The sequence below is a fragment of the Gorilla gorilla genome, chromosome 2, assembly GCF_029281585.2.
Source record: "Gorilla gorilla gorilla isolate KB3781 chromosome 2, NHGRI_mGorGor1-v2.1_pri, whole genome shotgun sequence".
Lineage (NCBI taxonomy): Eukaryota > Metazoa > Chordata > Mammalia > Primates > Hominidae > Gorilla > Gorilla gorilla.
Genome location: NC_086017.1, coordinates 19,722,057 through 19,747,675, shown reverse-complemented (window position 1 = coordinate 19,747,675; position 25,619 = coordinate 19,722,057). Strand labels below are relative to the sequence as shown.

General features: G+C 49.7%; 2 protein-coding genes across 9 annotated transcripts; both read right to left on the bottom strand.

Moving 5' to 3' along the window:
- Window positions 1-96: 96 nt before the first annotated feature.
- On the bottom strand, window positions 97-14,436 carry IL17RE (interleukin 17 receptor E). Of its 8 annotated transcripts, XM_055382890.2 has the most exons (17): window positions 13,747-14,436; window positions 13,372-13,546; window positions 13,024-13,039; window positions 12,301-12,420; window positions 9,992-10,089; window positions 9,588-9,747; window positions 9,353-9,492; window positions 8,153-8,221; window positions 7,176-7,242; window positions 5,430-5,605; window positions 5,296-5,343; window positions 5,170-5,215; window positions 4,873-5,027; window positions 2,474-2,542; window positions 1,899-1,950; window positions 1,721-1,819; window positions 97-1,247 (listed from the first exon to the last, which is right to left on the bottom strand). In XM_055382890.2, the coding sequence occupies exons 1-17, from the start codon at window positions 13,821-13,823 to the stop codon at window positions 697-699; spliced, it is 2,118 nt and encodes a 705-aa protein (XP_055238865.2). In that variant the 5' UTR covers window positions 13,824-14,436; the 3' UTR covers window positions 97-696. The 8 variants fall into 8 exon arrangements, with proteins under 8 accessions (XP_055238865.2, XP_004033610.5, XP_055238862.2 ...); XM_004033562.5 differs by having other exon boundaries at window positions 13,372-13,773; XM_055382887.2 differs by lacking the exons at window positions 12,301-12,420; window positions 13,747-14,436 and adding an exon at window positions 12,475-12,580 and having other exon boundaries at window positions 13,372-13,469.
- A 7,843-nt stretch (window positions 14,437-22,279) lies between these two features.
- JAGN1 (jagunal homolog 1) lies at window positions 22,280-25,609 on the bottom strand. Its single transcript, XM_004033576.5, has 2 exons — window positions 25,334-25,609; window positions 22,280-23,219 (listed from the first exon to the last, which is right to left on the bottom strand). The coding sequence occupies exons 1-2, from the start codon at window positions 25,420-25,422 to the stop codon at window positions 22,757-22,759; spliced, it is 552 nt and encodes a 183-aa protein (XP_004033624.1). The 5' UTR covers window positions 25,423-25,609; the 3' UTR covers window positions 22,280-22,756.
- Between the last annotated feature and the right edge of the window lie 10 nt (window positions 25,610-25,619).

The window sequence follows — 25,619 nt, the reverse complement described above, 5'->3', positions numbered from 1 at the left end:
GATGCCATGCGGTGTGGACACAGAGGATTTGGGCCAGCACACTGACACATACCCCACCAGGCAGGCTCCCCAGCCACACTAGAGAAACACACTGTGTTTTCTTAGTTTGTCATGTTTGTCTTTATTCATCTTTCCGGATCTTGGTCCCCACCGCCAGCACCCACCCACCCCACCCCCAACCCCCACTGTCCTGACCACCGGGAGCCGAAAGCCTCTTTTCCTAGGTCCAGAGTCCTCTCTCCCTCTGGGCAGAGCCTCAGAGTGGGAAAGGGAATCCCTGGCCCCCAAGGAGGTTTTCTCTCAGCCGCCCCCTACAATCCCCCACCCCCTCACCCTCCTTCAGAACTGACATGGCTCCTGCCTCCCTACCCCGGCCCCAACCTCTCCAGCCTGGACTGAAGCATAAGCACACTGCTCTTTCTGGAGTTCTGGAGAGGAAGTGGGAAGACCGCCCTCCCCCATCAGAACAGGGGTTAGAGGAGCTCTCAGTCAAGGGAAAGTATGAGGAGGAAGAGGGACGCGCGCGGGGACTGGGCTGGGACTTCCGGCCTGTGAGGCAGGGTATAAGGCTTTTCGGCCAGTCGTCCTCGAGGCACCCCAAGGATTTCAGGGTCGAAGGCTCATTCCGGGGTTCCAGCCGGTGTCCGTTGCGTTGCGGCCGCAGACACCCGGGACTGCGGTGGAGCTCTGCTCAACCTAGGTCTGCAAGTCGGCGGCCTCTCGTTCGAGCCGGCTGCACAGCTCTAGGCGGCTCTGCCTGCGCTGCCGCGCCCCAAGGCGGCCCCAGCTGGTGGCCTCTGCGAAAGGCCGCGCGTCCAGCGCCCGCAGCAGGCGCGGCAGGTCGCGCAGCAGGCGGTAGCGCGGCAGGGCGCGCAGCGGCGGGGGGATGTCGCCCTTGGCGCAGAGGCGACTGAAGTAAGCGAGCAGCAGCAGCGGGCGCGGGGCAGCGTGGAGCAGGGCGAGCAGGGGCGCGGCGCGGGGGTCGGGGCCGCTGACCGGGCGAAGGTCGGCGCCGCTCCACAGCAGCAGCACAGTGCCCTGCTCCCGAGCTACGCGCGCCTGCGCCGCCCAGAGCCACGGCAGCGGGCCCACGCGCGCCACGTGCCTCCCCTCCCACAGGTCCACTATCACGTCGCGCCCGCCGCCCAGCGCTGCCCGTAGCAGTTCAGCCAGCGCTCCCACCAGGCGCCGCTGCGCCTCCGAGTCCGCCGCGTGCAGGAGGAGCACTGGCCGCGCTGGGCCCGGGCCTGGTGGCGGGAAGCAACAGATGAAGGCGGGGCGGCTGAGGGACTGCTCAGCCCTCTCCTCCCCAGCCTCTCGGGATACCGTAGGGTGCTCGCCTCTCCGCCCCCGCCCCCGCCCCTTATTTGCTCTGGGGGTTGGTACCGAAAACAGCCCTAGCCTATAGGGTGCCTATGGGCTAATTAGATAAAGGCACCCTTTCTGAAGAGAGCGTCAGGGCTCCAGGATGGGCGAGTACAGCGCAGGCTGGATTTCTGCCCCACTAGCCTTTTGTACAGAGACTCAGTACAGTGACAATATGCTCAGAGGGCCCTTTGCCTTGCCTTAACCATTCCTGCTCACTTGGGGGCCTGAGGCTCCCTGCCTGGTAACAGAGATTGGGTGCAGTGCCGAGAGCTCAGACAGGGGAGGGTGAGGGGGCAGCTAGTCTCGGAGCTGGGCAGGTCTGACTTCCCAGGTTACCCCCAGGTGAGCTTACCTGACTGTGGGCGCCGGCAGGTGAGGGCCAGAACAACACCCAGTAGGGTGAGGAGGGCCAGCAGTGCCAGGATCAAGAGCCCCAGGTGTCTGTAAGAGACTGAGTCAAGCAGGATGAGGCCAAGCCCAGTTCCTCAGTGCCCAGCCTCCCTCTTACCTCCCCCTCCCCAAGAACTCACCATCCGGACACAAGAGGTGCTTCCAGGCAAACTGGACATCTGACCGCCACACCTGAGGGTACAGAGCCCCCCACCCCTATGAGCCAGGCATCTTCTCCTCCCGGGGAGCTGAGTGAAGCATGGAGCTGGGGGAGAGGGGAGTCCCCACTGGCTAGGGAATTCTTCCCAGGTGGGTTTGTGTCTGCTCCAGCTGCTAGCCTGGCACAGAACAGGTCAATGGTGGCAAACTCAAGTGTGACAGGGGCCAAACTCAAAAAGTAAACTCAAAGTTGACCAGGGCTGCTGTGAGGACCTGGAGAGCACAGGCCCTGACTGAAACAATCAGATGGCACTGAACTCCAGGCTATTGTCACCATGCCAGAATGTGGACACACGGCACTAGGTTTTTCTGATTTTTCAACAGAGGCCAGAAATCCAGCTTTGTTTATATATGTAAATGGTGGTAAGCAATTTCAATTTAAAACACTGTGCTGGCCAAACCAAACATTTTTGCAGAATGGATTTTCCACGGGTGGGTGCCACTAGGGGAGCAGATGCCAAGGCTCTGTATGTAGAGTGAGGGTAGGTTTCCTTACCAGGACACAGCACCCTGGCCTCAGGAAGGGAATGATGAGGTCTAGTGTCACTGGGCTTGAGCCCCGGGCCTGTAGAAACAAAGAGCAGAAAGGCTGTCCCCAGAGAGGTGAATCTGGCCCTGTCTGGCCTTGAGTCTTTGCCCCTGCTGTTCCTCCCCACCACACCCCCAATCCTACGAGGCTTAGGCCAAGTGCCACCTCTGACAAGAAGGCTTCCCCAGTCACTCCGGCTCCCACTGATCTTTCCCAGAGCTCAGCTCCTGCTGCAGTCAGGTATTTGTCAACAGACAGACTCTGAGTGTGTCCTCTGTGCCAAACCCTGAGGAAAGAAGGCGGGTGTGGACATTGTTTGTGTCCTCTAGCAGCTCACAAACCAGGAAGGCTGTCTCACTTTACTCTCCTGCACAGCTGAAGAGGTATCAAAACATATCATTGAAAAGAATGTAAGTTTCAGGGTCAGGAGACCTGGGTCCAGGCTTAACTGTTGCCTTCGTAGTCCCTAGCTGTGTGGTCCTTGCATGGAGGCAGGTTACCTCTCTTTCCTAAGGCTCACTTTCCTCATTTTTATTTTAATTTTTTTATGTTTGTTTGTTTATTTATTTATTTATTTATTTATTTATTTATTTATTTATTTTTTGAGACAGAGTCTTGCTCCGTCATGCAGGCTGGAGTGCACTGGTGCAATCTTGGCTCACTACAACCTCCACCTCCTGGGTTCAAGCTATTCTCCTGCCCCAGCCTCCCAAGTAGCTAGGATTACAGGTGCACGCCACCATGCCCAGCTAATTTTTGTATTTTTAGTAGAGACGGGTTTTGCCATGTTGGTGAGGCTGGTCTCAAACTCCTGACCTCAGGTGATCTGCCCTCCTCAGCCTCCCAAAATGCTGGAATTACAGGCGTGAGCCACTGCGCCTGGCCTACTTTCTTCATTTTTATATGGGGGATAATAATCTTTATTTTACTGGGTTATTGAGAGCATCAAATGGGTATATGCACATGAATGTCTTTTTAAATAAACTACAATGTATATTCATTTATTGGTAACAGCTATTATTAGTCTATGAGCTCCTTAACTGTGTTATATACTTTTCTTGTATCTCCCAGAGCCTGCTACAGGGTGGGCACAATGCATACTAAACTGGACAGAATTTTAATTAAAAACATTTTTTTTAGAGTCAGAGTCTTATGCTGTCACCCAGGCTGGAGTGCAGTGGCATGATCATAGCTCATTGCAGCCTTGGACTCCTGAGCTCACACGGTTCTCCCACCTCAGCTGGAACTACAAGTGTGAGACATTGCATGTGGCCATCTTAAGCGTGACTTGGTCTTTCATACTGTGTTGCTATCACCTGTCTGCTTGGGAGCCCTCATACAATGTAAAACAAACATATAAGCTGCAAGTGAGCATTTAAGAAATAACTGTTTGAAAGAGCTAGTCATGCTTAGTCAGCGTGGTGCTGTGGTATTGAGGGTCTATTTGACTGTGGTTTTTATATCAGATACATGGAAGATAGTCTGATAAAGTGCTCCTAGTTACGTAACAGGTGAAATTTGTCAATAGTTTACAGGATTGTGCAGAGCCTGTCAGCTGCACGGGCTCTGCCTCCTAGGATAGAGCGGACAGCTGGGTTCAAGGGAAGGCATCAGTATTAAATGTTGTTCTGTTAGGCTAGAGCAGTGGTCCCCGACCTTTTTGGCACCAGGGACTGGTTTCATGGAAGGAAATTTTTACACAGAGGTTGAAGGGGTTGGGGTTGGGGGGAATGGTTTCAGGATGAAACCACCTCAGATCATCAGGCATTAGATTCTCATAAGTAGCTCACAACCAAGATCCCTTGCATGCACAGTTCACAATAGGGTTTGCGCTCCTATAAGAATCTAATGCAGCCACTGGACTGACAGGAGGCAGAGCTCAGGCAGTAATGCTTGCTCACCCTCCACTTACCTCCTGTTGTGTGGCTTCGTTTCTCACAAACCACAGACAGTTACTGGTCTGCGGCTCACGGATTGGGACCCCTGGGCTACAGAACACCTGAATGTGGGAGGGCCAGTCCCTTGCCTCTGTTATTCCTGTAAATTCAGAAACTGAAAGGATTAGAAAATACCCCCTTAGCTTGCAGTGAGCCGAGATCGCGCCACTGCACTCCAGCCTGGGTGACAGAGCGAGACTCTGTCTCAAAAAAAAAAAAAAAAAAAAGAAAAAAAAGAAAATGCTCCCTTGAGGAACCTACTGTCAGCAAGTTAGCTGAACAGAGGCTGATCACATAAATAAAGTAAACCAGATAGTAAAAGTCAGGGATTTGTTTGTTTCTGCCTTCCCAGGGTCTATCTCAATGAGGTCACAAGGAAATTGAGGGCTGTGCTCTGAGCAATAGGACCTAGTGGGGGCGAGGCCATACCTGGCTGACAGTGTACACGGGGGGCACCAAAGTGTCCTGCCCCAAGCCTGGGAGGCTCCAGGCAGCACTGAAGGTGGCATGCATTCTTGAGGAGAAGTGAAGAATCAGCTGCTGGGCTTGGGTATCCATGCTTACATTCCAGGATGTGAGAGACCCTGTTTGGGGCGGGGTGGGGGTGTTGATAGGAGTTGGGCTTTGGGTGATGAATTCAGGGCTGGGCTGGGGTTTAGCTTGGTTACAGTTGGGTGAGGATGAAATGGGGCAGGGGGTCCCAGTAGAGGTCACTTATTGACTCACCAGTCTTGTGGGGGCATTCAACATGGCTGCTGTTTCCAAAAGAGAACTGAGAAATACAGGAATGGCAGGTTAGCAAGCTCCAGGCAATACCCACTACGCCACATCTTTTCTTACCCATGGTTGTACCTTGAAGCAGAGCTGGGGGTGCAGGTCCACCTTCTCCAAAACATACCACTGTGGGAGGAGAGGAGAGTTTGTCAGGGAGATAATTCCTGGGCCCCAGCCCTGCCCACCCTGGTCCTGGGGGAACCTGTCCTCACCCCGTCTGACTCTTGAGCCGTGGCATTTGGGAGGTCTTTGCAAAGGGCATGCCAGTCGTGCCTCTGGCAGAGGGCAGCTTCCAGCTTCAGTGGGCAGCGGAGTGTCAGGGCCATGACCATCTGAGTGTGCTGGCTGTAGTCAGTGAAGTGCACTGACTTCCAGAAGTCCGAGCCATCTGGGCAGGTGGCAGGGTCAGTGGGTGAGGGTCAGCCCTGCTTCAGCCCCACCTTGCCACCCACATCCTGGGGGCAGCTGGAGATAATGTTTGTAAAAGTAACCAGCACTATTCTTGGCCTGAACAGGTACTAAATCAATGAGCATCCCTTTCATTATCTTTCTTTTCCTTTTCTTTTTTGAGACAGAATCTCACTCTGTCGCCCATGCTGGAGTGCAGTGGTGCGATCTCAGCTCACTGCAACCTCTGTGTCCTGGGTTCAAGCGATTCTCATGCCTCAGTAGCTGGGATTACAGGTGTGTGCCACCAAGCCCAGCTAATTTTTGTATTTTTAGTAGAGATGGGTTTTCACCATATTGGCCAGGCTGGTCTCCTGACCTCGTGGACTCCTGACCTTGTGACCCACCCACCTTGGCCTCCCAAAGTGCTGGGATTACAAGTGTGAGCCACCACGCCCAGCCCCCTTTCATTACCTTTCTGTTTTTTTGTGTTTTTTTTGAGACAGAGTTGCACTCTGTCACCCAGGCTGGAGTGCAGTGGTGTGATTTCGGCTCACTGCAACCTCTGCCTCCCGAGCTCAAGTGATTCTCCTGTCTTGATCCCCTGAGTAGCTGGGACTACAGGCGCGCACCACCATGCCTGGCTAACTTTTTGTATTTTTAGTACAGACAGGGTTTCACCATGTTGGCCAGGCTGGTCTCAAACTCCTGACCTCAGGTGATCTGCCTACTTCAGCCTCCCAAAGTGCTGGAATTACAGGCGTGAGCCATTGCGCCCAACCTCATTATCTTTCTATCCAGGGGTCTCTCTCCTCTCCTTCCCAGGCCTCCATTCTGGCCAGGTCCTTGCTTCTCCCCAAACTCGAAATCTGCTTAGGGTCCTCTCAGAACCAGGAATGTCTTTCCCTCCTATCTCTCCTTTCTAAGTCCTGCCCTTTTTCTGACCCCAGCTCAGGTGCCACTTCCTCTAAGAGGCCTTCTCTGCTTATAATGGCCCTTCTTGGGCTTCTCCCTTTCCCAATTTCTTGCCCTACAGCCTAGTCCTTAACCATAACCCTGCCCTGTAAGGCTGCTTTATGTGAGTCACTTTTGTCTGAGTGTCCTGCCTCTCCTTGAGAACAACAACATGCATACAGCACTTCAGACATCACCAGCCACTTTCATATGTAATATTTAACTCAGGCTTCACAAACACTTTGAAGGCAGAGCAGGTATTGAGATTTTACAGATGAGGAAACTGAGGCTCAGAGAAGAACAATTGACAGAGCTGGGATGGGAACTGGGTGTTCTGGCCCATCCTCTTAGGACACCATCTCCTAGGCCTCATATTTCTAAACTTCTCACAGTGCTGCAGTGCTCAGCGCTCTCTGATCTATTGGCAAGCAGACTGGTAGACTTGGCAACCCTTTTCCCCCCACTGACTCCAGGGAAAGTACCTGCATGCCTTCTGGGGGCTTCCCCCAGCACACGTGTCAAGTGCAGGGGTGTGTGTGTGTGTGTGTGTACATGTGTGTGTAGGAGACAGAGAAAGGGGATGTGTGTGCACAAGGGTGCATGTCAACAGCACTCACAGGCTTCTGGCCAGCTCTGGAAGGGGCATTTTTTGCGCCTCACAGTGTCCTCTTGCAGGTAGGATGCCTGGAGAGACGGGAGCAGGTGGGGAGGGTCAGAGGAATGGCTTTTCCAATCTCACTCAGAGCTAAAACTCATTCTGGCTTTACCTTACTGTGATGCAAGCTGCCTGAGCTGGCCAGGCACTGACCGAGCAGGAGGGGGCAATGTGGGGTGGGGGCAAGGGTGGAGAGGAACTCCAGAGCATAGGAGAGGGATAAGCAAGTGAGGGGCTAACTCCTCTTCCTCCTAAAGAGAACTATCCCCAGAAAGAAGGAAATCCTGAGGTCGCATTCCTCAGCTTTGGTCTTCTCTGGCCTCCACTCTCAGCCATCCCCAAGGCACCCAGTGCTCTGTGTTGGCTCCTGACTCTGGAATGCCCACATGCCCACCTGCTGTCCACCCTGGCAATTGCTCGTGGCTCTAGGTCTCTGCCATCATCCTCCCTTAGGTCTTCCAGGTGACAATTTCCCTTGCCTTTTCTGTCTAGTCCAAAGAAAACTTTCTGCTATGTTCCTTAGACTTGTAAAGAGAGAAGGAGGACTGCCACAGAGGCCTAGAGGGGACAAGACTTTTGGGGGCATATGGATCCTGCAGTGGCCATGCACACACTCCTTCCTCGACTCCTCAGAACACACAGCAATGACAGCTGCCTATTCTGGCTCTGTGGGCTGAGGCCAGGTCTGGGCCAGGGAAAGCTCGGTTTGGATGAGGCTGAGGTTGGAATCACCCTAAGAAGGTCCAATGTTCAGCAGCACCCTTCCATCTCTGACCCCATGTGTGGCTCACAGCCAAGCTGGCGCCGGTCTTCCTAAGCATGCCAGTAACACTCAGTCCTTTTTAAACCCAATTTACTGGAGATATACTCGACCAACTGTGCTACCTTGGGGGCTTAGGAGCAGAGCCATGGACAGCCCACACCTTTTCCTTTGCTCACCTCTATGCACAGACAGGGCAGAAGGAATTCATAAGGCAGCTCTACAGTGTGGCCCCCAGACACAATTTTCTGTGGATGAAACAGCAAAGGAAGACAAAAGATGCCTGAGAAAGAGCATGGGCACATAGACAAGGGCAGAACAGTGCTGGGATCTTGGCCAACACACCCTGTTTTTCCTCTAATATGAGATACCTCTTCTCCTGATAAGTCTCTCAAAGGTTGTCTGCTTAGTAATCTAATCATTAGCTCTAGGTGCTCTAGGTGGAGTTGGGGGGAAGGAGACAGGGAATACATTCCTTTATTGAGGCCCTACTATATGCCAGGGAATGTGGTGGGTGCTAGAAGTATTAAATCAATTAACTCCATGCTAGCATCATAGTGATCTTATGAGGTATCCTCACTGTTATAAAAATGATAAGCGGAGGGCCTCAGAGGTTCAGCAGCAGTCCCTGCAAATGCTACCAACTGTATACAATGGCATCCATGACAAAGCGAGGTTGAGGTGGGATGCTGGGGCCCAGGTTGGGAGAATGGGGGACATATCACTCTCTGAGTGGCAGGAACAAAGGGAGGGAGATGGAAGGGTACCAAGACAGATGTGATCATTTTGTTATGTTCTTAGGTGATACAACCTCTTAGGGGAGCTGAAAAGGCTTTTTAAATTTTTAATTAACAATTCTTTTTTCTTACTTGTCACTAACTTGAAGCTCAAGAAAAGGCTTCTTAATGCCTGAATCACACTGAGGATCCTCTCATTGGGGGTAAATACCATACTAATCTCTCTGCTTATTCATGGTCATTCATGGCTGCTCCAGGTCTCTGCCTGCCTTTCCTGTTCTTCCCGGTGACAAGGCCCTCTGCCTTTTCTGTCTAGTCCAAAGAAGTCTTTAAATTTAATTTAATTTAATTAATTTATTTATTTATTTTTAGCAGCAGGGGTTCACTATGTCGCCCAAGCTGGTTTTATACTCCTGGCTTCAAGCAATCCTCCTGCTTTGGCCTCCCAAAGTGCTGGGACCACAGGTGTGAGCCACCATGCCACGCCCAAAGAAGTCTTAATGATAGACCCTTCAGCTTGTAAGGAGGTCTTGGACAGTTACCATCCCTCTCTGGGCCTCAGTTTCCTCATTTGTACAATGGGTGGCCTCTTTTGCTAGCACTGTGTAATCGGGCTTTTTACAGGGGGATGACACACCATACCTGGACATCATAGGGACTGCTCAGCTCTTCACACTCCAGTGCCCACTGGTGACAAAGACGCACGCTGACCTCAGGGCCTGAAGATATGGTCACCCGAATAGCCCGGGCCTCAGGCAGCAAATCAAAGGAGAACTCGGGTCCTGGGGAGAGGAAGGACTCAGTGGCCTTGTCTCTTGGCCTTAGCACTGGTACCACCACTCAGCTGAATCCATCTCCTGTTGTACCCAGTGCCCACCTCCATGCCTTTGTGAGTCCAATCTGGGAAGACTTTCCCATGCCTCTGGATCCGAAGGTTGGGTCCTTTTAGAGCGAAGTCCCTTGTGGGAGATGTCTGGGGAGGGGATGGAAATGTGATGGCTCTTCTCAGACAGGCGCCGACGAGGCAGCAGCTTCCTCTAAAGGCAGAGAACAAGGTTGGCCTCAGGCCAGAAATCAGGAAACCTGGCTTCTGTTTCTGCCTCTGGAACCTGAGGTACTGCAGGCAAGTTGCTCAAACTCTTTTGGCCTCCCTAGCTGTGTAATAGACAGAATACTTCATCTCCACACTTTCTGTCTCACATGGCTGGAGAACCAAATGAGAGGCCAGAAAGCAAAGGTCTGTGGGGCATCAGGTAGGGCTGGAACTGACAGGGAGAGTACCTGAGCAGGTGCTGGCATCTTGTGTCTCCTATAGAACTTGAATGTGGAAGACTTTTCGGATTTCTGCACCAGGAGGTGGAAGAGGCCCCATTGAAGACCTGTGCAGGGGGGACGTACTTACTATCTAGCCCTCATTACCCCCTCCCCTACCTGGAGATGTGGCCCAGTGTTAGACAGTAAGTAATTTTATTTTATTTTATTTATTTATTTATTTTGAGATGGAGTTTTGCTCTTTGTTGCCCAGGCTGGAGTGCAATGGCGCGATCTCGGCTCACTGCAGCCTCCACCTCCCAAGTTCAAGTGATTCTCCTGCCTCAGCCTCCCGAGTAGCTGGGATTACAGGCATGTGCCACCATGCCCGGCTAATTTTGTATTTTTAGTGGAGATGGGGTTTCTGCGTGTTGGTCAGCCTGGTCTCGAACTCCCGACCTCAGGTGATCCACCCACCTTGGCCTCCCAAAGTGCTGGAATTACAGGCGTGAGCCGGCCTGATAGTAAGTCATTTTAAATCAAGGAGGGTAAGGATGTCAGGCTTCTTTAATCTTGAAAATTATAATGCAATCAAGAAAAGATTAATTTCTTAAGCAGAGAAAAAGCTATATATACAAAGATATTCATTTTAGCATTCTTTAATTTTTATTTTTTGCAGACGGAGCCTTGCTCTGTCACCCAGGCTGGAGTGCAGCGGCGCGATCTTGGCTCACTGCAATCTCCGCCTCCTGGCTTCAAGCGATTCTCCTGCCTCAGCCCCCAGAGTAGCTGGGACTACAGGCGCCTGCCACCACGCCCAGCTAATTTTTTGTACTTTTAGTAGAGACGGGGTTTCACCATGTTAGCCAGGATGATTTCGATCTCCTGATCTCGTGATCTGCCCACCTCAGCCTCCCAAAGTGCTGGGATTACAGGCGAGAGCCACCACGCCAGTCCCTGCCTCTCTCTCTTTTCTTTCTTTCCTTCCTTCCTTCCTTTGTTCCTTCCTTCCTTCGTTCCTTCCTTCCTTCCTTTCTTGACAGGATTTTGCTCTGTCATGGAGGCTGGAGTGCAGTGGCACAATCACTGCTCACTGCAGTCTTGAACTCTTGGGCTTAAGCAATCCTCTCACCTCAGCCTCCTGAGTAGCTGGGATTACAGGCATGCACCATCACACCTGGCTAATTTTTGCATTTTTAGTAGAGACAGGGTTTCACCATGTTGGCCAGGCTGGTCTCAAACTCCTGACCTCAGGTGATCTGCCTGCCTCAGCCTCCCAAAGTACTGGGATTACAGGCATAAGCCACTGTGCCCAGCCCTGTAGCATTATTTCTAACAACAAACAATTAGAAAAATTAAACACTGCCTATTCTTTTTTTTTTTTTTTTTTTTTTTGAGACAGGGTCTCACACTGTCATCCAGGCTGGAGTGCAGTGGTGCTATCTTAACTCACTGCAACCTCCACCTCCTGAATTCAGGTGATCCTCCCACCTCAGCTTCCCAAGTAGCTGGGACTTCAGGTGTGCACTACCACATCCAGCTAATTTTTGTATTTTTTTGTAGAGATGGGGTTTGGCCATGTTGGCCAGGCTGGTCTCAAACTCCAGGACTCAAGCGATCCACCCACCTTGGCCTCCCAGAGTGCTGGGATTACAGGTGTGAACCATCATACCTGGCCCAGAAACTGCCAATTCTTTTTTTGGAGATGGAGTTTTGCTCTTGTCGCCCAGGCTGGAGTGCAATGGCATGATGTCGGCTCACTGCAACCTCCACCTCCTGGGTTCAAGTGATTCTCCTGCCTCAGCCTCCTGAGCAGCTGGGATTACAGGTGCCTGCCACCAGGCCCTGCTAATTTTTTGTATTTTTAGTGGAGACAGGGGTTTCACCATGTTGTCCAGACTGGTCTCGAATTCCTGACCTCAGGTGATCAGGCTGCCTCAGCCTCCCGAAGTGTTGGGATTACAGGCGTGAGCCACCGCGCCTGGCCTAGAAACTGCCAATTCTTAAGCAATGTAAGGGCATTTAGTATGTACCAGGCACTGAGCTGAGCAATTAAAATATAGAGTAAGAAAGAAGATCCTGCTCTACAAATAGATGGTAATAACAATAAATCCATAGCTTTTAATTCCAAGAATCTCGGCTGAAAAAAATACCTTCATAAAATTGTACAATTGTATTTGTGAATATCAGTCATAGCGTGCTATTTTAGGATAATCCAAGTCCCAGTTGAGGTTAAAACAAGACAAGTATCTGTTCTAGTAAGTCCCACTTGCTCAGCATAGGGGGTCCCTCAAAATGTTCTCTTCACTGAGAATGGCCCAAGGGGCTGTTTCTCATACCTGAGCAACCTGACAGCAGATGCTGGCACAAACAGCGGGAACAGCGCCAGACTCGCACACACCAAGGCTTTGTGGGGAAGAGGGCCCGCCAGGTGCGGCAAGGGATATGGGCAGAACTTCCTGGGAAAGATGGAAGGGAAAGCAAACGATAGGGTCTAAGAAGGTCCCTCCTACCTCCGACAAGCTGGATTTGAGGCCAAGCTCTGTCACATCCTGGAAGTATGACTTTGGGGGTTACAGGACCTGTCTAAGGATCAGATTCCTCATTCACAAAGCGGGTCTGTTATAAAAATCAAAATAGTGGTGCATGGGAAAATGTCTTATGAAGTAGAACATACCATAAAATAGGAAGGATTATTGTTGTATTAATGATAGAAGTGAGGGACCAACATATATGGAGAACCTGGAGATTTACTCATGTTTCTCATCTAATCCTCCCTACAGATCAGAAGCAACACTGCCTTTAGTGTACAATCATTTCTACTAAGCTACTACCCCTCAGAAACTGAGGGTCAGTTGGAGGGGTTAGGTGCACAGTCTGAGGCCACACGGGAGTCTGGCAGAACTGCAATGTGAACCCAGGCTTGTCATGATTCCAAACTTTTTCCTTGATATTGTGCTACTTCCCGGGTTGGGAACTGAAAATTAGAATGGAGGGCTTGCTAGGCATCTGCAAAAATAGTGGGCGTGGGGAGGAGCAATGGGGCAGGAAATGCGACTCACCAGTGAAACTGTCATCCTGAGGCACAGGTCCCAGTAGGGAAAAGAAAGGAGAGAGCTATTATTAGGAGAGACTCCCATAAGGCGCATTCCTGGGGTCTTTGCTTCAAATCAGCAAATTCTGAGCCCCATAGCTAATAGCCCATACCCTCTGGCTCTTATCTTCCCAGCTCCACCCTGTCCAGGCCCTCAGCACAAAGGACCTTGGCTACCCCTTTGAGACTAGGTAGAGGACACATCAAAGCTGCCACCAGAGCACAGGGACTGCGGAGGTAGCACAGGGCAGGCAGGGGAGTGGGGAGCTTTATGGCTGTGCCAGGCAGGTGTCCCTACCTGGCAGCGGCACCTTACCGTGTGGGAGGCCAGAGGACAGCGGGTGTTCCAGTGGGGCAGGTGGCGAAAGCCAATCCCAGCAGAGTCAGAGAGGTCGATGACTATGAGGAGGAGAGGCAGGAGCAGGGCTGCCGGTCTGGAGCTCCCCATGGGCTTCTGTGCAATTAGGGCTCCCGGAACATGGCTGCATGGCCTGAAGGTGGGTGGCAGGGCCTTGCTGTGCAGCAGCGAAGAACACAGTACCAGCAGGAGCCCTCGCCCCAGCCTGCCCTGGCCCCGCCCTGCCCGAAAGCTCCTCCTTGATCCCAACCAGCCAGCCAGGCCACATTCCTTCCCCTCCAAGTGGAGGGACTGAGGAAAGCTTGTGCCCCCAAAAACCCTACTGCCCCCCACCTGAAAGACAAGGGGCTCCTGCTGTGGGTGAGAAGTAACAGGAAAGGGGCTAGCAAAAGGTTGGGGGACGCACCCATTTCTTAGCCCCTCCTACTCCTGAAACACACTGCAGATCTGATCCACCCATCAGCACACTCTGGAACTTGTGTCTCCCACAGACATGCGCTTCATCCCCTCACTTAGAGAATTAGCCGAGCTCTTAAGCGCTACTCAGCACTGGGTGCTGGAGATACCGAGGTGACTGAGAGACTATTTAGAGTGGGGAAGAAAAAAAGCACTCTAGGATGCACATGAAGCCCATATGTACCCTGGCTTCCCAACTGGTTAACTCTCAGGACTATAGCCGAGTTCTCTCTACCCATGAGCCAGGTCCAGCTCTTCTAGGCAAAGGGCTCCATACCAAAGGGGCCTCTAGCTTCAAGGACCCACTAGTCAGTACACCCTGCTCAGGAAGCCCCAGAGCTCATAGCTGAGCCCTGGAGCTGAGGGAGCGGGCCCCACACACTGACCTGGTTTCCTGTGGTTTCCGGTGCTGGAGAAAGGCTGACGAGGCTCCATCTTTGTGGGAACCCTCCCCATCATCCCACAGCTTCCTCCCCTTCATGGAGCATTTGAGCAGCTTCAGCCCTCACCTTGGTAATACACACATTGGAAAGAAAGTTTGGGGCACACCTACCAGGTCAAGGCATCTTTTTTTTTTTTTTTTTTTTTTGAGACTGAGTCTTGCTCTATCACCCAGGCTGGAGTGCCGTGGCACAATCTCTGCTCACTGCAACCTCCACCTGCTGGGTTCAAGTGATTCTCTTGCCTCAGCCTCCCGAGTAGCTGGGAGTACAGGCACCTACCCCATGCCTGGCTAATTTTTGTATTTTAGTAGAGACAGGGTTTCACCATATTGGCCAGGCTGGTCTCGAACTCCTGACCATGTGATCCACCCACCTTGGCCTCCCAAAGTGCTGGGATTACAAGCGTGAGCCACCGCGCCCAGCCAAGGCATCTTGAGATTGTTATTGTCCCCCTGCAACTCAATCTAGACCACCTTTCAGTGGCCTAACCACAGCCTGCTTTTGGCCAATTCTATTCCTGTCTTTAGGTTCATTGTCTGAAGGCTGCATCCGACCCATTATCCTAAAAGTACCCTCTAGCTTTTTGAGTTCATGAAAAGATAAAAACTCTTATTCTTTATGTTTCTCCAAGCCTAGCAGTAGATATTATGAAGCATGTGCTGTGTAATTGAATAAATGTCATGATACATTTCATCTATGCAGTTTATCTGTTTCACACTTCACAAAACACTTTCATATTTAATCCTCCTAACCCTACCTGTGAGACAGGTAAGTGATAATTATTGTTTTCATTTCATAGAGAGATAAGGAAGCAGAGGGATAATGATTTGGACAAGGTCAAAGTCTATAGTTCAGGGAGCTCCCCTTTTGCTAGGCCCTCGCAACTCAATTCTCTGTCTCTCTTTTTTTTTTTTTTTTTTTTGAGACAGAGTCTCACTGTGTCACCCAAGCTGGAGTGCAAATGGTGCAATCTCAGGTCACTGCAATCTCCACCTCCCAGGTTCAAACGATTCTCCCGCCTCAGCCTCCTGAGTAGCTGGGATTACAGGTGCACGCCACCACACCAGACTAATTTTTATATTTTTAGTAGAGATGGGGTTTCACCATGTTGGCCAGGCTGGTCCTGGACTCCTGACCTAAGGTGATCTGAGCCCAGCTTGGCCTCCCAAAGTGCTGGGATTACAGGCATGAACCACAGCACCTGGCTTTTTTTTTTTTTTTGAGATGGTCTTGCTCTGTTGCCCAGGCTGGAGTGCAGTGGTGTGTTCTTGGCTCACTGCAACCTCCGCCTCCTAGGTTCAAGTGATTCTTGTGCCTTAGCCTCCTGAGTAGCTGGGATTACAGCTGTGCACCACTATGCCCGGCTAATTTTTGTATTTTTAGTAGAGACAGGGTTTTGCCACATTGGCCAGGCTGGTCTTGAACTCTTGGCCTCAAGTGATCCACCTGCTTCAACCTTCCAAAGTGCTAGGATTATGGGCATGAGCCACTGTGCCCGGTACCAATTCTCTATCATCCTATGGTCTTCCTTCACACAGCCTCATCTTCCTCTGCTCTTGGAACCCAAAAGGGTCTGCCTGACACAGACCCTAACACAGTATGCCTTTTGGCGTTGAAGCCCATCTCTGCAAACAAAACAGATCTGAAAGGAGGAAAGGGTGGTCTGGCCATACTAAGAATAGGTTAGAGAGCCTTCCCCCAAATTCTACCTAACTCACAGTGGTTTAGAGCTATATAAATAATGAGGTTTTTTTCTTTTCTTTCTTTTTTTTTTTTTTTTTTGAGACAGAGTCTCACTCTATCACCCAAGCTGGAGGACAATGGCGCAATCACCACTTACTGCAGCCTCAACCTCCTGGACTCAAGTGAATCCTCCCTTCACAGGCACACACCATTTTGCCTGGCTACATATAGGGTCTGGCTATGGTGCTCAAGCTGGTCTCAAACTCCTGGCCTCTAGCAGTTATCCTGCCTCAGCTTCCCAAGGTGCTAGGATTACAGGTGTGAGCCACCGTGTCTGGCCAATAATGAGTTTTCTTTTTTCTTTTCTTTTTTTTTTGAGACGGAGTCTTGCTCTGTTGCCCAGGCTGGAGTGCAGTGGGCCCAGGCTGGAGTGCAGTGGTGCGATCTCGGCTCACTGCAAGCTCCGCCTCCCAGGTTCACGCCATTCTCCTGCCTCAGCCTCCCGAGCAGCTGGGACTACAGGCACCCGCCACCTCACCCGGCTAATTTTTTGCGTTTTTAGTAGAGAGGGGGTTTCACTGTGTTAGCCAGGATGGTCTCAATCTGCTGACCTTGTGATCCGCCTGCCTGGGCCTCCCTAAGTGCTGGGATTACAGGCGTGAGCCACCAGGCCCGGCCCAAATAATGTTTTCTAATGCTGGAGGCATGAAGTGAGAAACTTGGTTCTATTCCAAAACAATCCTTCTTCTTTACCCTTATCTTCTGATCTCTCACAGAGAAAATATTGGTTAACTGCTTCTGGTTAAGGTATGGGAGGAGAAGCAGAAAAGAAATGGAGATAAGAAGGAAGAGAGGAAGGGAAGGAAGGAGGATGGGAGGAGAGAAGAGAGGGAAAGAGGGAAGAAAGGGAAGAAAAACAGCATTCCAGGACCCGCTGGAAAAGTAAAAGGAATAAAGGTGAGGAAGAAAGGGGGAAAAAGAAAAGGAGGTGTGCATTTTATTTATTGTCTTGCTGGTTTACTTATTTATTGTACAGACTGTTCCAAAAAGTATTTAAGGTAAGAAGCACAGGGGTGAATTCTGGCACAACCTAAGGAAGCGGAGGGATGGGATCAACATTTGCTGAAATCCTACTATCAGGCTCTGAGTCATGCATTTTGCCCAGTTTATTTTATTTGTACTACAACCCTTGAGTTCACAGTCTTATTACCCCATTTTACAGACTGCAAAACACTCAGGAAGATTAGGTAAAGTCCAAGCACACACACCTAAGAGCTGAAGTCAGCCCCTCACTTGCTGATCTCTCTCCTACGCTTACGCTCTGGAGTTCCTCCCCACCCTTGCCCTCACCCTACATTGCCCCCTCCTACTCAGTGCCTGGCCAGCACAGGCAGCTTGCGTCACAGTAAAGTAAAGCCAGAATGAGTTTTAGGTCTGAGTGAGATCGGAAAAGCCATTCCTCTGACCCTCCCCACCTGCTCCCGTCTCTCCAGGCATCCTACCTGCAAGAGGACACTGTGAGGGGCAAAAACTGTCCCTTCCAGAGCTGGCAGGAAGCCTGTGAGTGCTGCTGACATGCACCTTGTGCACACATCCCCTTTCTCTGTCTCATACACACACACACATACACATCACACTTCACACCTGAGCTGGGGGAAGCCCCCAGAAGGCATGCAGGTACTCTCCCTGGAGTCAGAGGGGGAAAAGGGCTGCCAAGTCTACCAGTCCGCTTGCCAATAGATCAGAGAGCGCTGAACACCGCAGCACTGAGAACTTCAGAAATATGAGGCCTAGGAGATGGTGTCCTAAGAGGATGGGCCAGAAGACCTGGGTTCCCCTCCCTGCCAATTATTCCTCTCTGAGCCTCACTTTTCTCCTCTGGAGACTCACCGCTATGTCTTCCTGGCCTTTTCTGCCAGAACACACTACTTGGGGAGATCAGAGGGTTTCTGGACCCTGTAGTTCACAGAAGGTACTAAACTTAGCAGTGTGATACAATTGGCAGGGTTAACAATGTAAAGAAAGAAATGAAAGTGTTGGAAAGAAAGGAAAGTAGATCTTATAATAACGTTACCAGTGGTTAGACTTGTAGGAGAGTTGGGATTGTTTGGCAAGTGTCAACAAGGGAGGAGTAACTGTGGCTGGAATAGGAGGTGGCCAATTGGAGTAAAGGCAACAAAGGTGTGTTGTAGGGCTTCAGCACAGAGGCCCTGTCTTCTTGGCAGGTGGCTAAGGCCTGTCTCATCTGTGGTTTGTGTCAAAATGAGCTGACCAAGACTTCATGATTAATGATTAATAGCCTTTACTTGGGAACAAAGCCAGGAGCTCAGGAAGTCCTGGCAGGCCCCTGCACATGCTTAGTTTAGAGTGCACTGTAGGGACCTTGGGCGGCCATTTTTCTTGTCACTGCCTTAACTGTGCATGAACTCTGGTCAGACCATGGAACAGTAGCTCCAGGTTCTTCCTGTAATGGCCAATTCCTGACGTCTACTGGGGCAACTCTGCTCACTGATAGGGAACCCTGGGCAGGAAGGCCCACCAATTAGATCAATGTACACCAACAGTGGGCGAGTATCCCTTCTTTACATCTGCTCTTCCAGAAGGATCAACCTCCAGAATTCTGAGGCAAGAAATTATTGCTGAGAGGTAGAGACTCCCAATCTCAGTGAGGAAGCCAACACTGCTCATCAAGGGAAGTCATTCTGTTACTTATCAAACTCCTACTATGTAGCCTGTTCATACATATTATCTAAGCCTCACAACAATCCTGGGGGTAGCTAACATGATGCCCATGTGTCAGATCAAGAACAGAGGCTCAGGTATCTTGCACAAGGCAAAAGTTAGTAAAATGCCTGGCTGGAATTCCCACCTATGTCTGTCTAACGTAAGAAACTGTTGGCTGGGCATGGTGGCTCATGCCTGTAATCCTAGCACTTTGGGAGGCCGAGGCGGGTAGATCACTTGAGGTCAGGAGTTCGAGACCTGGCCAACATGGTGAAACCCTGTCTCTACAAAAATACAAAAATTAACCGGGTGTGAGCAAAGGTTGCAGTGAGCTGAGATTGCACCACTGCACTGCAGCCTAGGCGACAGAGTGAGTCTCAAAAACAAAACAAAACAAAAAAAACACTGTTCATTCCATTATACCACATTGCCTTTCTCATGGCCTGGATTATCTCTAATAGTCCCTTCAACTCCTATATTCTCTCCTCCTGTAAAGATCAGGAAATAAATAACCATCTTTCACATTTATATAATGATACATAGTTTATAAAGCAGTTTCACAATATTTCAACTTTTTTTTTTTTTTTTTGAGACAGAGTCTCATTGTGTCACTCAGGCTGGAGTGCAGTGGCGCGATCTCGGCTCACCACAACCTTTGCCTCCTGGGTTCAAGCGATTCTCCTGCCCCAGCCTCCCAAGTAGCTCGAAGTACAGGCACCCACCACCATGCCCATTTGTATTTTTAGTGGAGACGGGGTTTCACCATGTTGGCTAGACTGGTCTCAAACTCCTGACCTCAGGTGATTCGCCTGCCTCGGCCTCCCAAAGTGCTGAGATTACAGGTATGAGCCACTGCGCCCAGCCACATTATTTGATCTTTAAAACAATCTGTGAAATAGGGAGGGTTGATTTTAGTCCTATGATTGGTAGGTGCATTGGTACTTGAACATATCTTCTGATTCAAATAATGTTCTTTCTACTAAATCAAGATTCAACAAGGTAATCTTGTTTGCTTCTGGAACACTATAACCATGAGGCAGGAAAACGTGATAGGAAAGGTCCACAAAAGCAAAATTCCGACAACCTAACAAGCAGAAAACTAACATAAACCAAATGGTTTTGGTTTGTTTACATTGTTGACAATAATTTTCATAATGGGTCTTTGATAGTACTCTAAGTCCATAAAGTACCATTCCAATAACCAAAGAAATTTCAAACTATTTGCATCCCAATTCTTTAAAAATGAGCAATCTATGTCTGGTGCACATACTAACTCCATTATCCATACATTTCCATCTACTACTGCTCTCCAAATTTTATCTCTACTTCAGTTTGGTTCTATCCTCTGTGAAATACACCCCGACTTTAGTTTACAATACTTCTGTCAATAATTGCATGTGAGGCTGGGCACAGTAACTCACATCTGTAATCCCAGCACTTTGGGAGGCCAAGGCAGGATGATCATCTGAGGTCAGGAGTTTAAGACCAGTCTGGCCAACATAGTGAGACCCTGTCTCTATTAAGAATACAAAAATTAGCCAGGCATAGTGTCACATGCCTGTAATCCCAGCTACTCAGGAGGGTGAGTCAGGAGAATCGCTTGAACCTGGGAGGGACAGTTGCAATGAGCCCAGATCGAGCCACTGCACTTCAGCCTAGGGAACAGGGCAAGACTCTGTTTCAAAAAAAAAAAAAAAAAAAATTAGGCCGGGCGTGGCGGCAGGCGCCTGTAATCCCAGCTACTAGGGAGGCTGAGGCAAGAGAATCGCTTGAACCCGGGAGGCGGAGGTTGTAGTGAGCCGAGATCATGCCACTGCACTCCAGCCTGGGCGACAGAGTAAGACCTTGTCTCAAAAAAAATAAAAATTAAAAAAAAAATAAAAAGAATTGCATGTTTTTCACACCTCCTGCGCAGCACCTAAAAGCAGTAAAATAAGAACTCAGAGAAGGAATTCATGTTCCTTGAAGGAACCAGAAAGCTCAAGAATTGCCATATTAACTGGGCCTTAAAGGATAATTAATAAAGCAGTATAAAAATAGAAAAGGGAAATTTTTAAGCAAAGGAAACTGGGAAACCACGAAACCTACATGGGGATCCATAAGAGGTTTAGTTGACTAAGACAGCATGATACTAGGGGTATTGGGAGATAATGCAGGACTGGTGGATTGGGACCACTTTGGAAACCTCAGAGCTTAAGGCATTTAAGTTGCAACAAAGATCACAGTAGGGACTTAACGATCATGGAACAGATAATCCAGAGCTGTACTCTTGGTATATACTCACTTGAACAAAGGGATGCAGGAAGAGGAATGGGTATGAGGCAGAAAGACGAAGGTCTGTTTGGGACATACTTATTTTGAGATGATAATTAGGACATCTAGAGGAAGAGGTTTTAGAGTTGTAAGTACTGCCAGCCAGGCGCGATGGCTCACACCTGTAACACAAGCACTTTGAGAGGCTGAGGCAGGAGAATCGCCTGAGCCTGGTAGGTAGAGGCGAGCCAAGATGGTGCTACGGCACTCCAGCCTGGGTGAGGGAAATGAAACCCTGCCTTTAAAAAAAAAAAAAAAAAAAAAAAGGCCAGGCACGGTGGCTCACGCCTGTAATCCCAGCACTTTGGGAGGTTGAGGAGGGCGGATCATGAGGTCAGGAGATCGAGAGCATCCTGGCTAACACGATGAAACCCCGTCTCTACCAAAAATACAAAAATTAGCCGGGTGTGGTGGTGGGCGCCTGTAGTCCCAGCTACTTGGGAGGCTGAGGCAGGAGAATGGTGTGAACCCGGGAGGCAGAGCTTGCAGTGAGCCGAGATCGTGCCACTGCACTCCAGCCACTGCACTCCAGCCTGGGCGACAGAGCAAGACTCCATCTCAATTAAAAAAAGAAAAAAAAAAGTGACTCAGTAATAATGACTAACTACATACACAATGTTTATAGAACAAAATAATGACTACATCTCTGGAGAGGGCAGAGCTCTGCAGTTACAGATCTGGGCATCATCCAGAGACAATAAAATCAGGTGCAAAGAGACACATTATCTTTCATGCAATAAATACTGTCAGAATTTTAGGTGTGAAAGGGCCTTTAGTTTAATCACAGATCTCTTCCTTCCTGTTTTTAATGTACTTGCTCCACATCATTAGATATTATGTTCACTGTTTCACATGAATAACAAGTTTCTACTAGATTGTAAATCCCTATAAACAGAGGTACTTTAAAATTCTTTTGGATGCCATTATACAGTAGTAGACTCATAACTGATACCCAGTTAACACTGAAAGATAAATGTGAATATCCAACTAAAAGAAGAGCCCATAACCTAAGCTAGATAAATGAGAATGGACTATTTCATAGATGGAGAGATTAAATGTCTGGCCCATAGTTCTTACCAATCAGCTGTAGGTTAGAACTATGACTTAGGTTCCCCATACCCAGTCTACTTCTCTATGGCCACTGCTAGGTTTCTCAAGGAGCTTCTACCCATCATCTCCTAGAGTCCAAGGCCACACCTTTCAAGCAACACACCTTTCACACTCTATCAAGCCCCAAACACAAGGCACAGTGTGGGCAGGGCCATCTTTATTGAGGTTTTTAATTAAAATGCTTTGCAGAAGAGACCACAGCCTGCCAAGGGAGCAGCTTCCCAAATGTTTCCTGACCCATGACCTAGAGATGAAGTAATTTGATTTATTCCCTATTTCCTTCAGTCTCAATGGCTAAGGGGTAATGGATGGAAATGGGGAGAATGACCGAGTGGAGGCAAGGACGAAGCTCATTCTTAAAGAAAAACCTCAAAGTTCAACTTCAAACAGCTGAAGTTTGTTTCACAGCTGTTGGTCACCCAGTTCTAGCCAACCAGGAATAAATTATAGTTTTGCCACCTCAGCAGATGGCAAAAGGAGCTTTCCAGAACTGTGGCCTGGTCTGCACCAGGTACCAACATCGCAGCTGCTAAAATCACCAGAAGGGATTTTAGAACCGCTGTACTACTGTCCTTTCATTCGATGGGACGTCCAGGCTTCACCCCAAAGAGGCTTCATTTATGCTTCTTCTCCTGTGTGCTGGTGAACCAAGAGTCTAGGAGCTTCTTGCTGTAGTACAACTGCCAGGCATGCACTTGCACTGCCAACACCAACACCAGGTACATGACAGAAACGGCAGAAAAACCAAAGAGGAAACGGTAGGCCTTGCCATGGCGGTAGAGCTGCTGTGCAGCAGGGAACATCTCCATGCTGCCATAAATGAGTGGAGCGATGGAAAAGAGTCCCATGCTGATCATGGAGAGCACCAGGTAGCTAATGTTGTTGCGGGGAAAGGAGAGAAGGCCCAAGAGAGAGGGCAAAATGCTCAGCAAATACGGGTATTCCCACTGATAGGGCATGGCCACCTGATCATGTGACAAGAGCCTCAGGTGTCCCACGCTCATCTTGGCAACCAGTAGCAGCCATATGACCAGATGTACGTAGATCAGCTTCTTGATTTCATACTTGAGGGTCACACTGTGGGGCAGAGCAGAGGGAGAAGTATCTTTCAAATTTTTCTTACCACCAACTATATGCCAGGCAACTGTACTGGACACTGGGATACAAATTTGAATAAAACAGCCTAGAAGCCGGGCACAAAGAACAGAAGAGGAAAAAGTAATTAGAAACTCAAGTGAAAAAGTTCTAGTAAATATATGTTCCCAGATATATGGGATCACAGGAAGGAGGAATCAACTCTGCCTGGCATGGAATGTCAGAGATGGCTATCTAGAGGCAGGTGATATCTGAACTAGGCTCAGGAATGAGTGAAGATGGGCATCCCATGCAGGAGCATGCAGGCAAAAAGGCCCAAGTATTTGTGTTCCAGGAAAGCAAGTGGTTACGTGTGGCAGGAACATATTGTTAGGGGGAGAGGGGTAGTGGGATATGAATCACAAAGACTATGAGAGTTAAAGGTAGAAGAGGCTGGGCACGGTGGCTCACAACTCTAATCCAAGCACTTTGGTGGGCTGAAGCAGGAGGACTGCTTGAGCCCAGGAGCTCGAGACCAGCCTGGCAACAAAATGAGACCCCATCTCTATAAAAAAAAAAACAACAATACTACTAATAAAAAGGCAGGACCGGGCGCAGTGGCTCACGCCTGTAATCCCAACACTTTGGGAGGCCGAGGCGGGCGGATCACGAGGTCAGGAGATCGAGACCATCCTGGCTGACACGGTGAAACCCTGTCTCTACTAAAAATACAAAAAAATTAGCAGCACGTGGTGGCGGGCGCCTGTAGTCCCAGCTACTCGAGAGGCTGAGGCTGAGAATGGCGTGAACCCGGGAGGCAGAGCTTACAAGTGAGCTGAGATCGCGCCACTGCACTCCAGCCTGGGCGACAGAGCGTGACTCCGTCTCAAAAATAAATAAATAAATAATACTAACAATAATAATAAAAAGGCAGAAGGGTAGCTCAGAGCTGTGTTTAGCAAGAGGACGCTGACCGCACCATAGGATTAAAGTCTGGCGGGAGAAGGTATTGGCAGAGAGGAAAGGTATTCAGGCTGCCCATACTTCTCCAGCTAGATTTTTTCATCCAAAGGAAGTACACACTTATCTTATTCTTCTAATTCTCTCACGTCCCAAACGTATCCTCCTCATATCCCTAAGGGCAATGTTTCTATTCTGGGCTGGCATGAAAACACCTGCTTAAGTTGTGAGGGCCCTTTCAGCCGGGGCCTAGAGATGTGAAAGAAATGAGAGTTCAAAGAGCTTGTCATTCTTTAAAACTCTGGAGAGAGAGATGTGAAGAACATTCTGGGAGAGGTCAATGGATTTAAGGAAGTAAAAATTTTTAAATTTTTATTTAAAAATATTTATTGTAGAAAATGTGGAAAGGTTGGAAAAAAAAAACAAGTCATCTCTAGACTTCAAGCTCCATGAAGGCAGGGAACAGTTTTTTTTTCTTTAATAAAATTGTTTATTGAAGGTATAACATGTATACAAAGACTATGTCTGCTTTTGCTCACTATTATAACCTAGTGTCTAGCAGTGCATGACGTTTGGAAGCTCAGTATTTGTCGAACTAGTAATTGAATGTAGAAATACCCCTTACGTGGGAGTGTTTATAAAATTCATTTTAGGCAAGGTGTCCTTAGGAAAGGCTGCCTTTTACTGTCTATATCCCCCCAAACGGCCCAAAATATAACACCTACCATATATTACGTGGTAGGCCTTATGCTACTTTCTTTACACGAATTACTGATTAATCTTTCACCAAAACCTACAAGGCAGATTATTCTCTCCCTCTACAGATGAGGAAGCTGAGGCTCAAATTAGAAATTCGGTTTCGAAGGTGATACAGCGGGGCCAGCATCGACGTGACTCGGGAGCCCACGCAGGGCGGGAGCCCACGCGGGGCTGGATCCCCTCAAGGCACCGGGCGGAACAAGGGGTGGAGCTCGCGGGGGCCACGGGGCTTTCCAGGATGGGGGACAGGCCTGAAGCCGTCACGGGAGGAGGGGATTTGGCACGTGAGCGGGGGCTGGCTGGGCAGCAAGACCCTGAGGCCGGGCCGGCGTCGCTCCCCAAGCCCCGCAGGCTCCAGCGGGGGAGAAAGCCTCCATGCTCCTCGCCTCACTTCATACCTCATCTGGTAGTGCATGGCGACGCGCTCCCGGTGCTGAAAGTCGCTGCCGTCGGTGCCGGCCGCTCGCGGGCCTGCTCGAGACGCCATTGTGCCTGGCCAGAACCCCCGAACCCCTCACGCAGACCTGGTACCGCAACGACAGCACCAAGCAGCCCACTGACCCTATTTGCGCCCCCGCAGCCACGCGGCTCCGTGAAGAGAACTTCCGGCCCCTCTGTCTCTGGAGGACCGACTCTATGGTCACCCCTCTCCGCGCAGGCGCCCTCGTTCCCTCTCGCCCCCGC

Bases quoted from the DNA above. Each gene is read 5' to 3' on its own strand.
- JAGN1 (XM_004033576.5), bottom strand. From the start codon at position 25,422: ATGGCGTCTCGAGCAGGCCCGCGAGCGGCCGGCACCGACGGCAGCGAC. The intron at 23,220-25,333 runs GTATGAAGTGAG...TCTGCCCCACAG, and splicing joins GCCATGCACTACCAGATGAG to TGTGACCCTCAAGTATGAAA.
- IL17RE (XM_055382890.2), bottom strand. From the start codon at position 13,823: ATGGGTGCGTCCCCCAACCTTTTGCTAGCCCCTTTCCTGTTACTTCTC. The intron at 9,748-9,991 runs GTACTCTCCCTG...CTCTGCCTTTAG, and splicing joins AGATGCCAGCACCTGCTCAG to AGGAAGCTGCTGCCTCGTCG. The intron at 1,248-1,720 runs GTAAGCTCACCT...TCCCGCCACCAG, and splicing joins CTGCCGGCGCCCACAGTCAG to GCCCGGGCCCAGCGCGGCCA.